This window comes from Sus scrofa, chromosome 18 (assembly GCF_000003025.6).
Source record: "Sus scrofa isolate TJ Tabasco breed Duroc chromosome 18, Sscrofa11.1, whole genome shotgun sequence".
NCBI classification, from domain to species: Eukaryota; Metazoa; Chordata; class Mammalia; order Artiodactyla; family Suidae; genus Sus; species Sus scrofa.
In genome coordinates, this window is record NC_010460.4 from 50,383,027 (window position 1) to 50,394,999 (window position 11,973).

At 65.1% G+C, this 11,973-nt stretch overlaps 1 protein-coding gene across 2 annotated transcripts; it reads left to right on the forward strand.

The window, feature by feature from the left end:
• Positions 2,090-11,761, forward strand: NACAD (NAC alpha domain containing). Of its 2 annotated transcripts, XM_021079068.1 has the most exons (9): positions 2,090-2,268; positions 4,415-6,261; positions 6,544-10,222; positions 10,378-10,490; positions 10,584-10,658; positions 10,980-11,126; positions 11,203-11,349; positions 11,471-11,593; positions 11,679-11,761. In XM_021079068.1, the coding sequence occupies exons 1-9, from the start codon at positions 2,202-2,204 to the stop codon at positions 11,691-11,693; spliced, it is 6,213 nt and encodes a 2,070-aa protein (XP_020934727.1). In that variant the 5' UTR covers positions 2,090-2,201; the 3' UTR covers positions 11,694-11,761. The 2 variants fall into 2 exon arrangements, with proteins under 2 accessions (XP_020934727.1, XP_003134919.2); XM_003134871.6 differs by having other exon boundaries at positions 2,091-2,268; positions 4,415-10,222.

An 11,973-nucleotide genomic window follows, 5' to 3' on the forward strand; every position in this document is an offset into this window, starting at 1 on the left:
CCCCTTGGTCCTCAGGCCAGTTCTGCTAGAGTTGTCACAGACTCCAGTCCATGTGGGGATGGATACATGATCCCCCTCCGGTAGTAGCTGGGGTCAGGAGATGCTGGGCCTCGGTCCCCTTCTGTTGGGGGTACGGCTCTGCTGTTCTTCCAGTCCTGGAGCCCCTCGCCAGCTTATCTTCCATCTTTCAGAGTTCAGGTGGGGTTTTTCGTTTTTGTTTTCTTTTTAGGGCCGCACCTGTGGCATAGGAAAGTTCCTGGGCTGAGGGTCGAAAAAGATCTGAGCTGAATCTGCAACCTCTGCTGCAACTTGCAGCAGCACTGGATCCTTGGAGTTCCCTCTGTGGCACAGTGTGTTAAGTGTCTGGCTGCAACAGCTTGGGTTGCTGCAGAGGCTTGGAATTTACATATACCGTGAGTGCAGCCGTAAACAGACAAACAAAAAAGTAAAAATATTTTCCTTGGAGTTCCTGTTGTGGCACAGCAGAAACTAATCTGACTAGTACCCATGAGGATGCTGTTCGATCCCTGGGCTTGTTCAGTGGGTCGGGGGTCCAGCATTGCCATGAGCTGTGGTGTAGATCACAGACTCGGCTTGGATCTGGCATTACTGTGGCTGTGGCCAGCAGCTGTAGCTCTGTTTCAACCCCTAGCCTGGGAATCTCCATATGTCACAGGTGCAACCCTAAAAAACAAAAACAAAAAACACTAGATCCTTAACCCACTGAGCAAGGCTAGGGATCGAACCTGCATCCTCTAGTCGGGTTCTTAAGCTGCTAAGCCACAGCAATTCCAAGAGTTCTTATTTAATGGTCTTGTTTCTGCATTTTTACTGGATTGGTCGGGAGAAGCAGAGAGAAAAGCTTATGGCATCTTGTCCAGGCTGGAAGACACTCAGGCACTGATGAAAGTCTTTTGGTTTCTGGAAAGTCAGTAGTGTTGGCCAGGCATAGGGGTTGGCAGAGCAATGAAACTTATGAATGATTCAGCTAAGGCGATTGGAGACGGCAACTTAGAAACTCCTGGGAGGTGAGGATGAAGATGGGTGCTGAGGAAAGGGAGGAAGAAGAGGAGCCCCCCCATCAGTGGGATAGACAGGTTTCCAGAGACTGAGAGGGATGCAAAATGCAGGGCTTAGATTGGGATACGATGGGTCTGGCGCCGGATGCAGTGGGGAGATGCCCAGCAGGCAGCCCCTGGCTCTGCGGGCTCCGGGATAGAGCCAGCAGAAGACTGAGGAAGTAGCAGACTCCCCCCACCCCGCCACAATGGCCGCTCTGATTGCCTGCCCCCGCCCCTGTCTAGCTCTGGGGTGGTGACAATGTTCTCTGTCTCTCGGAGCCTGGCACAGGGCGGGTGCTCGGCGAGTCCGACTGCAGGAGGGCCTGTGTGGAAGCAAGGACGCATCTCCGGAAAGCTCAGGGAGGGCTTGCGTCCTTGGGGGTGTGGCAGGGGCGGCTGCGGAGAATGGAGGAAGGCGTGTTTCTGCATCTTCCTTCCACTGTCTGGGAGTTGAGGGATGGAACAGCGCTGAGGTGCTGGGAGCCCCGGGGACCGCTCAGCCGAGGCTGCCTTCCCTGCTGCTCTCCCGCCAGCCAGCCTGCTCTAGTTGCCATGGAGCCAGGAGGCGGTTGCCACGGAGACCGACGTGTGAGAACCAGCCAATCAGTGAGGAGCTGCAGCGCCAGCTCACCTCTTGGATGGAGGCACCGGGCTAGGCCCCCGGGGCAGCTGCGGGCCGGGAGTTCGAGCAGGGGAAATGCGCTGCCACCTCCCCCAAAGAGCCTTGGCCACCTATAACCTCCAACCACCCCCTCGACCCCGCACCCCCTCTTCCCCACCCGGCTAAGGGGTGATGCCTGGAATGGCCCTGAAGCCCTCTCCCGTTAGTGGAGGGGGGGAAAGGGGGAATACTGCGGGAAAGGCGGGGCCGCGCACGCCAGGAGGAGGATGCGGCCGGGGGAGGGGAGGGGGAGGGGGGAGGCTCCCCCCCCGCTACGCCCGCCCCCTCCGCTCTGGGCGCACCGCAGTGCCTGGCGCGCCCGCGCACGCTCACTCAGGGCGCTGGGCGGGCGGGGCGGTGCTTACGTCATCCACGGACGCCCCCCCCAACCCCCTGGCAGAGGGGCGGTGGCCGCGCAGGCTCCCGCAGACGGACTCACGGACAGACAGGGGACGGAGGGACGGGCGGACGGCCAGGCCATGCCCGGGGAGGCTGCCCGCGCCGAGCTGCTGCTGCCCGAGGCAGGCGGGCCGGGGCCCCGCACAGGTGAGACCAGGGCGCTCTCCCGCCTGCGTGTATCTCCGCCGCCGTCCCTCTCTCTGTCCCTGTCCCCTCTCTACCCCTCTTTCTCTGTCCCTATACCATCTCTGTCCCAGTCTCACTTCGCCCCCCCCCCCGCCTCCGCCCGTTCTCTCTCCGTCGCTCCCCCTCTCTGTCCCTCTTCGCCCCTCTCCCTTCTTCATCCCCCCTCAGGCCCCTTCCTTGGTCCCCTGCCCTCCGTGCCCCTGAATCCTAGCCCACCCTGGCCCCACTCAGGACTGCAGGGAAGGGCGTGGCGGAGCAGGGATGTCCTCCAGGAGCCAGAAGCAACTTGAAGGCCTGCGGGCGTCCCAGGCTCCGTGGGCTCCCAGCCGCTCCGCCGCCGCGCCCCATTGTCTGAGCGGAGTAGCTGGCCTCCCTGGGACCACGCAGCTCTGGACCTAAGGCTGCAGGTCCAGACAGCACCCAGGCCGCTATGGATGCACCAGGCACCGGGGGCCTGCCCCTCAGAGCTGGGGACAGCTCCTGGCTCAGGAGGGAGGACCAGGACGGGAGCTGGAGCCTGGGGAAGCCAGAGGTACTGGCTAAGGTCTGGAAGGTGGGAGGCCCTGGGAGCGTGGCCTGGGGAGCAGCAGCCCCGGAGCACAGGCCTGAATCCTTGGAGAGGCTAAGTCAGCAAGTGTGGGTGGAGGCTGAGGGGAGCAGCCTCGGCTGGGAAGGCCAGCCGGGATGGCCCCTGGGCAGGTCAGCCATGTGTGACTCTGGGAGGGCCAAGGGCACCTTGCTGTGGGTGAGAGGTCACCTGGAGATGACACCAGGGCTGGGTCCAGGGACCTCCCTCTCGGTCCAGTAAAATGGGTTGGGGCCAGCTCTGCTCGGACCGTTTGATGGGGCACAAAATGGTTTTTGTGCCTTGAATGAAGCACAAAAACCTCTGACCTTTGGCTTCCCTTCCTCTGCCCTCTTGGACCCACTCCACCCTCTGCCTGCCTCGGGGCCCTGGCATCCACTGCAGGTGCGCAGAGGTACCACATCAGGCTCGGTGCCCAGAGCCCCGTCTCCGGCACCCAGCCCTGCCTGCCACACCCACCTCCAGAATTAGCTGTTCCTGGGGCGTGGGGACCCAAAAGACCCCTTTTCTCAGGACCCTGTTGCCACACCAGCACTCCAGCTTCGTGGCCCAGGGGCCTGGGATTCTGCCTCTGCTGCAGCAGCCGAGCAGCCTGGGGAGGGGGCTGTCCCTTCTGTCAGCTTCATCTCTAATCCTGGCAGAATCTTTGCAGATGGAAAGCTGAGGCCCAGAAGGTGTGCTTGTGGGTGGCCGGGGTGAAGGTGGTAGAGCAGGAACCCTCTGGAGAACTCAGCAGGCCTGGGCAGCCCCTGTCCACCACCATGGGACCCACTCAAATGACCCTGGCAGAGGGAGCTGCCCTGAAGATTCCGCTGGATGCTCTCACAGCCCCCAGAGCCCACAGCCCCCCAGAGCTGGATGCAGGGCAGGGCGGGGCCCCCTCTGTGCTCCACCCGATGACTGTCACCACTGCCAGCAGTGCCCCCTGGCCTCAGGCTGAGCTGGGGCGCTGTGGCCCTGCTGCTCCTCCTCTGTGTGCCAGCTCTGGGCACAGAGTCGGGGTGGAGCCCAGTAGGACCCTGCCAGGTCGGCCTTGGGGGTAGGCAGCAAGGAAAGGGGAGAGAAGAGGCCGAGAGGCAGGACCCCCACTTCACAGCAGGAATGATCCTGCCCTGGAATGTTCCAGAGCTGAGCGGAGTGCAGGCCTCCTGCTCCCTGGGGGCCCACAGGCCTGGGGGGTCATGAGCGGGCCTCTCTTGCAAGCCCGGCCGAGGCGGCACAGATTACGTGCAGGAAGTCAGCAAGCTGCTGTCTGAGGAGAACAGACCTGGTCTCATCTGTACCGAGCGTCTCGGAGAAAAGCCAGACCCCAAGCTGCTCACTGTGGTCAGAACTCTTGGAAAGCCTCCCCCAGGCACAGCCATTCCCTTTGCCTCTTCTGTCCTCTCTCTTCGGGGACACCTGCCCCCGCGGCCCCTGGCCCTGAGCTCAACTCCCATCGGAGGGAGGGGTGGCTGTGGTCTGGGAGCTGCTTCTCTCGGGGAAGATGCCCGCTCTGCTCATGCCCTTCTCTCTCCACAGATCTGTCCTGTGATGCGGCTGCAGCTACCACCCCGAAAGGGGACCGGCTGGAGCACTGTGCCCTGAGCCCTGGCCCCAGCACCCTGGCCCTCACGTTCCTGCCCAGCAAGCCGGGTACCCGGCCCCCGCCCGAGGGAGCCAGCTGGGATGCAGGGCCGGGCCGCGCCCCCTCGGCCTGGGCAGTGCAGACAGAGGGCGGCCCCAGCCCAGGGAGCCCCGAGGTTCGGCCCGCCGAAGGTCCTCTCCCAGCCTCCCTGGAGCCCCGGATCGTGATGGGCGAGGAGACGTGCCGCCGGGCACCCCCACTGCCCAGGGCAGCCCTGCCAGAGCTCAGGGACTGGGAGGGTGGGCACGCCAGCCCCCACCCACCCCCCGAGTTGCGTTCTCAGGGTGACCCTCCTGTGCCTTTCCCTGCCCCAGACTCTGACTCCTTCTTCACGCCTCCCTCCACCCCCACCGAGACAGCCTGCCCCCTGCTCCCCGGCCCCGGGCCCCGCAGGGACGCCGGGGATGCCCAGGCCGAGCTGGGGGACTCGCCCCCAGCCTCCCCCTCAGGCTCCTATGTCACAGCAGATGGGGACAGCTGGGCCTCCTCTCCATCCTGCTCCCTGAGCCTGCAGGCCCCGGCCGAAGGGCTGGATGTGCCCTCAGGCTGGGGCTTCTCCCCAGCCGGGTCTGTGGCAGATGAGAGGGAGCTGCCCCCGGCGCAGACCTCGGACACCCCCTCCCCAGAGTCCAGCCTCTCGGGGGACAGCAGCTCTTCCTGGGACCAGGAGGGCCACTTCTTCGACCTGGACTTCCTGGCCAACGACCCCATGATCCCTGCTTCCCTCCTGCCCTTCCAGGGCAGCCTCATCTTCCAGGTGGAGGCGGTAGAGGTGACACCGCTGCCCCCCGAGGAGGAGGGGGTGCAGGAGGAGCAGGAGCAGGACGAGGAGCAGGAGGCCCCCGTCCCCAGGGGGGACCTGGCCGGGGAGGGTGAGGACGACAGCACGTTCGCCTCCTCCCTGCACTCGCTGTCTGACCTCTCCATCACCGAGGGCATGGACGAGGCCTTCGCCTTCCGGGATGACACCTCGGCCGCCTCCTCTGAGCCCGACTCGGCCTCCTACGCGGGGGCTGACGATGAGAGGCTGTACAGTGGGGAGCCGCATGCACAGCCCACCACTCTGCTCCAGGACAGCCCCGCTGACGCCGCCTTCTGGGGCCCAGAGCCTGCTCTTGGAGCGGCCCCCAGAGAGGCTGGCACTGCTGCCAAGAGCCAGGAACCAGGCTCTGAGATACCCGAGGTGGGTCCCACGTCAGGCCAGGCATCCGCGGCTGGCGTGGGCCCTCACATCCCACAGGAAGCCCCAGGCCTCACTGGGGTGACCCCTCAGGCCCAGGTAGAAGAGGCAGGCTCCACCATGGGACCAGCACCTGTTGCCATGGTTGCACTCGGGCCCCTGAAGGAGGGAGACAGCCCTGCCTTGGGCACAGAGCCACGGACTTCGAAGGGAGAGGAGGGCCTCGCCTCCCTGCAAAACCGGAAGGAAGAAACAGGCCAGGGGTCTGCGGCTGCAGCCAGCCCCGAGCTCCAGCCGGAAGAGGATCCGGCCATATCCTCACCCTTGCAGGATACAGGCCTCCCCTTGGTTCAGGGGTCTGCCACCGAGGCCAGCCCTGAGCCCCAACCAGAAGAAAGGGACCTGGTGGCACCTTTGCCCCTGCAGGATGCGGGTCTCCCCTCAGACCAAGAATCTGCCACCGAGGCCAGCCCTGAGCCCCAACCAGAAGAAAGGGACCTGATGGCACCTTTGCCCCTGCAGGATGCGGGTCTCCCCTCAGACCAAGAATCTGCCACCGAGGCCAGCCCTGAGCCCCAACCAGAAGAAAGGGACCTGATGGCACTTTTGCCCCTGCAGGATGCGGGTCTCCCCTCAGGCCAAGAATCTGCCACCGAGGCCAGCCCTGAGCGCCAACCAGAAGTGGACCTGGTGGCACCTTTGCCCCTGCAGGATGCGGGTCTCCCCTCAGACCAAGAATCTGCCACCGAGGCCAGCCCTGAGCGCCAACCAGAAGTGGACCTGGTGGCACCTTTGCCCCTGCAGGATGCAGACATCCCTTTGGTCCAAGAATCTGCCACCGAGGCCAGCCCTGAGCCCCAACCAGAAGAAAGGGACCTGATGGCACCTTTGCCCCTGCAGGATGCGGGTCTCCCCTCAGACCAAGAATCTGCCACCGAGGCCAGCCCTGAGCCCCAACCAGAAGAAGTGGACCTGGTGGCACCTTTGCCCCTGCAGGATGCGGGTCTCCCCTCAGACCAAGAATCTGCCACCGAGGCCAGCCCTGAGCCCCAACCAGAAGAAAGGGACCTGGTGGCACCTTTGCCCCTGCAGGATGCAGACATCCCTTTGGTCCAAGGATTTGCCTCCGAGACCAGTCCTGAGCCCCAGTTGGAAGAAGACCTGATGGCATCTCTGCCCCTGGAGGATGCAGACCTCCCTCTGGTCCAGGGATCTGACTCCGAGGCCAGCCCTGAGCCCCAACCAGGAGTGCACCTGATGGCACCTTTGCCCCTGCAGGATGCGGGTCTCCCCTCAGGCCAAGAATCTGCCACCGAGGCCAGCCCTGAGCCCCAACCAGGAGAGCTGACTGCAGCCCCACCCCTGCAGGATGCAGACTTTCCCTCAGGCCAGGGGTCTGCCTCTGAGACCAGCCCTGAACCCCAACCGGAAGAAGACCTGATGGCATCTCTGCCCCTGGAGGATGCAAACCTCCCACTGGTCCAGGGATCTGCCACCGAGGCCAGTCCTGAGCCACAGCCAGAAGTGCACCTGATGGCACCTTTGCCCCTGCAGGATGTGGTTCTCCCCTCGGGCCAGGAATCTGCCACTGAGACCAGTCCTGAGCCCCAGCTAGAAGTGGACCTGATAGCATCTTTGCCCCTGCAGGATACAGAACTCCCCTTGGTCCAAGCATCTGCCTCAGAGGCCAGTGCTGAACCTCATCCCAGAGAAGGAGACCTAACTGCAGCTCCACCCCTGCAGGATGCAGGGCTCCCCTCAGACCAGGGGTCTGCCTCTGAGACCAGCCCTGGACCCCAGCCAGAAGAAAGGGACCTGAGTGCACTCCCACCCCTGCAGGATGCGGTTCTCCCCCTGGTCCAGGCTTCTGCCTCTAAGGCCAGCCCTGAGCCTCAGCCAGAAGAAGTGGACCTGATGGCATCTTTGCCCCTGCAGGATGCAGGCCTCCCCTTGGGCCAGGAATCTGCCTCCAAAGCCACTCCTGAGCCCCAGCCAGAAGAAAGAGAGCCGACGGCATCTTTGCCCCTGCAGGATGCAGGCCTCGCCTTGGACCACGAATCGTCCACTGAGGCTGGTCCTGAGCCCCAGCCAGAAGGAAGGGACCTGAGTGCACTCCCACCCCTGCAGGATGCGGTTCTCCCCTCGGTCCAGGCATCTGCCTCTAAGGCCAGCCCTGAGCCTCAGCCAGAAGTGGACCTGATGGCATCTTTGCCCCTGCAGGATGCAGGCCTTGCCTTGGGCCAGGAATCGGCCACTGAGGCTGGTCCTGAGCCCCAGCCAGAAGAAAGGGACCTGAGTGCACTCCCACCCCTGCAGGATGCGGTTCTCCCCTCGGTCCAGGCATCTGCCTCTAAGGCCAGCCCTGAGCCTCAGCCAGAAGAAGTGGACCTGATGGCATCTTTGCCCCTGCAGGATGCAGGCCTCCCCTTGGGCCAGGAATCTGCCTCCAAAGCCACTCCTGAGCCCCAGCCAGAAGAAAGAGAGCCGACGGCATCTTTGCCCCTGCAGGATGCAGGCCTCGCTTTGGGCCAGGAATCGTCCACTGAGGCTGGTCCTGAGCCCCAGCCAGAAGAAAAGGACCTGAGTGCAGCCCCACCCCTGCAGGATGCAGTTCTCCCCTCGGTCCAGGCATCTGCCTCTAAGGCCAGCCCTGAGCCTCAGCCAGAAGTGGACCTGATCGCAGCCCCATCCCTGCAGGATACAGGCCTCCCCTTGGGCCAGGAATCTGCCTCCGAGGCCAGTCCTGAGCCCCAGCCAGAAGAAAGAGAGCTGACGGCATCTTTGCCCCTGCAGGATGCAGGTCTCCCCTTGGGCCAGGAATCTGCCACTGAGGCCAGTCCAGAGCCTCAACCAGAAGAAAAGGACCTGAGTGCAGCCCCACCCCTGCAGGATGCGGTTCTCCCCTCGGTCCAGGCATCTGCCTCTAAGGCCAGCCCTGAGCCTCAGCCAGAAGTGGACCTGATGGCATCTTTGCCCCTGCAGGATACAGGCCTCCCCTTGGGCCAGGAATCTGCCTCCGAGGCCAGTCCTGAGCCCCGTCCTGAGCCCCAGCCAGAAGAAAGGGACCTGATGGCATCTTTGCCCCTGCAGGATGCAGTTCTCCCCTTAGGCCAGGAATCTGCCACTGAGGCCAGTCCTGAGCCCCAGTCGGAAGTAGCCCTGACCATATTCTCGACGCTGCAGGATGCAGGTCTCCCCTCAGGCCAGGGAGCTGCCAAGGCCAGCCCTGAGCCTCAACCAGAAGAAGTGGACTTGACAGTATTTCTGCCCCTGCAGGATGCAGACCTCACCTCAGACCAAGAATCTACCACCAAGGCCCTGCAGACAGATGCGGGCTGCACCCCAGGGACCGGGCCCATGGCCACTACCGCCCAGCGGAAACGAAGCAAGACCTCAGGACTGAGGCCAGAGCCTGAAGAGAAGGACCCAGACCACAGTGGAGGCGCAGACGCTCTGGCCTTGGATCAGGCCCATCCCAGTGGCTCGGAGCCGGCTGCAGATGCTCGGACACCTTGGGCCTTGCAGGGAGATGTGGGCCCCCCTGAGCCTACCACAGAGACCCCGGACCGCCCTGAGCCTACCACGGAGGCCCCAGATCTTCCAGAACCTGACTCCAGTGGGGAGGAAACGGCCAGGGCACCTGAGCAGGGAGCCTGTCTTGACGGCCATGTGCGCGGGGATGATGAAGCTGAGCCCAGCTTGTCCCCGAAGGAGGCCCTGGGGGCTGAGAAGCAGGGCGGCAAAGTCCTGGAGCCGGTGGCCCTCAGCCCAGAGGCGAGTCCTGCTGCCTGTCTGGAGGCTGGCCCGGTGCGGCCCCCAAGCCCCGTGGAGGAAGGAAGGGCCACCCTGGGGCCCAGGCTTCCCAGGGCTGCGGCCTCAGAGGCTGGGCTGGGTCCCGGCTCAGAGTCTCCATCGAGGGCTGTGCCCAGGTTGGGAGGTGGCTGTCCCAAAGATCCTGCCCCAACACTTCCACTGCCCTCAAGGCAGCCAGAGCCCATGCTGGGCCGGGGCAGTGGAGGACAGGCCCGGGCAGCACTCAGAGTCCTCAGCCCCTCCCCGCCGCAGCCCCCGGAAAGCCGCGCCAGGCACCTGGCCAGTGCACCCCAAGACAGGACGCGGAGCCCTGAGCCACCTGCTCCCGGGGTCCCCATGGAGTCAGCCCCCACCCCATCCGGCCCCCCTGCCCCCTGCTCTTGCCAGGGCCCCCGGGAAGACTTAGGGGAGGGCCAGGAGCCCCTGGGCTCTCCCGGCCTCCCACCGCCACGGGCAAGAGCCCGGCGGGCAGCGGCTGCCTTCTCAGGGACTCCGAACCCCCCTGGGGCCGGGCAGGTGGGCCTCCCGCCCCAGCCCCTGCCCCTCAGCCCCAAGGCAGCCCCCAAGGGGGGCAACCATGCCAAAGACCTGGCCTCGAGCATCTCACCCCCCTGCCAAGTGCCTCTTGGCTCTGGGCCCCGGAGCCCAGCCGGCCCTCGAGGGCTCCCAGCCACCGAGCAGCAGGATGATCAGGACAGTGTGGAAGAAGGTGAGCGGGATCCGGGCTGGAGCCCTGGCCTGAGCAAGGAGCTGCAGCGGGCGGGGGCGGGCAGGGGCCCCGCTCCTTGGCACGGAGCCAGAGCAGCTCGCCCCCGGCCCCTGCCCGGAAGGCAGAGGCCACCCTCACACCTGCCCGGTCCGCAGACTCGCCACGGGCTCCGGGCTCCGGGCAGCACTCGGACAGCCACGGGGAGTCGTCGGCCGAGCTGGAGGAGCAGGACCTCTCAGGACCGCAGACCGCGCAGTGCCTGGCCCAGGTGCTTGACCACGGGGGGATGGGGGGGGGCAACGGGCCACTGGGAGGGCTCCGCACCCCACTCTCGGGTGCTCAGACAACCTCTTGTCCCCAGGCCCCGGCAGGCGGCGCGAGCGAGGAGACTGTGGCCAAAGCCAAGCAGAGTCGCAGTGAGAAGAAGGCCCGAAAGGTGGGCTGGGGGGTGGTTTCCTGGGGGGACCGGGGTGAGGCCAGACGACCCCAGCCACCCCAGGTCGGAGGCGGGCTGCCTAAGGGGACCCTTTACACCCCATGGCTGATGAAACCCCCCCCGGGGCCCTTGGGTAAATGCAGCAGCGGGACACCGTGGGAAGTCAGCCGCGGCGGCCCTGTCAGCCTGAGTCCACACGGGGGGCCCCCAGGAGGGTCCCCTTGGCCATGTGCCGCCTCCCCCTGGGCCCCGCTTCTTCCCCCAGACCCCCGACAGGGCCCCTGGGGCTTAGGCCCTGGTCTGAGCCTGCTGTGCCCCCAGGCGATGTCCAAGCTGGGCCTCCGGCAGATCCAGGGCGTCACCAGGATCACCATCCAGAAGTCCAAGAACATCCTCTTCGTCATCGCCAAGCCCGACGTCTTCAAGAGCCCGGCCTCCGACACCTACGTGGTCTTCGGGGAGGCCAAGGTCAGACGGGCTGGCGTGGGCACTGGGCAGGGGCTTTGAGCGGGAGCACAGCTGACAGCGGGGCTCTGTGCTGCAGATCGAGGACCTGTCGCAGCAGGTGCACAGAGCTGCTGCCGAGAAGTTCAAGGTGCCCTCCGAGCCCTCCCCGCTGGTCCCCGAGTCAGCACCTGGGCCGAGGGTGAGGCCAGAGTGCGAGGAGGAAGAGGAGGAGGAGGAGGAGGAGGTGAGGCCCAGGGGCGCGGGGCCCCCCCTTGCGAAGGGGGGCAGCTCTGCCTGGGGGCACCCGGGGGCCTCTTCCTGGGGGATGGGGCCGCTCCAGCACCTCCCCGCTTGCCCTGCTCCAGGTGGACGAGGCGGGGCTGGAGCTTCGGGACATTGAGCTGGTGATGGCACAGGCCAACGTGTCAAGGGCCAAGGCTGTGCGGGCCTTGAGAGACAACCAGAGCGACATTGTCAACGCCATCATGGTGAGTGGCCGGCAGCCCCCGCAGTGGCCCCGCTGCTCTCTGCTGGGTCCTCCCCCAACGTGGCCTTCTTTTGCACTTCCTGCAGGAGCTGACGATGTAGCTGCTGACCCGCGACTCGGCGCCACCCCTGCCCCCAAGCCCTGCTGCTCAATAAATGGGTGTCCCTCACGGCCTCTGTTCCTCCATCTGTTCCCCAAGTGCAGGCTCTGGCTAAATGGGTTTCCTGAAGCCACGCGAGGAGGGGGGCGGTCCTTCGCCCATGGTCCCAGAGGGTGGCAGTCCATCCCCAGAGTCCCAGGAGGCCCAACTTGCCCAGAGATTGCGGGCAGTCCAGTCACCTGCCTGTGGCCCAAGGTGTGGGTCTGGGGACTGCAGGTGCT

Coding starts and splice junctions, on each gene's coding strand:
- NACAD (XM_003134871.6), top strand. CDS start 2,202: ATGCCCGGGGAGGCTGCCCGCGCCGAGCTGCTGCTGCCCGAGGCAGGC. Junction 2,269..4,414: donor CGGGCCGGGGCCCCGCACAG/GTGAGACCAGGG, acceptor CTCTCTCCACAG/ATCTGTCCTGTGATGCGGCT. Junction 10,491..10,583: donor CCGCGCAGTGCCTGGCCCAG/GTGCTTGACCAC, acceptor TCTTGTCCCCAG/GCCCCGGCAGGCGGCGCGAG.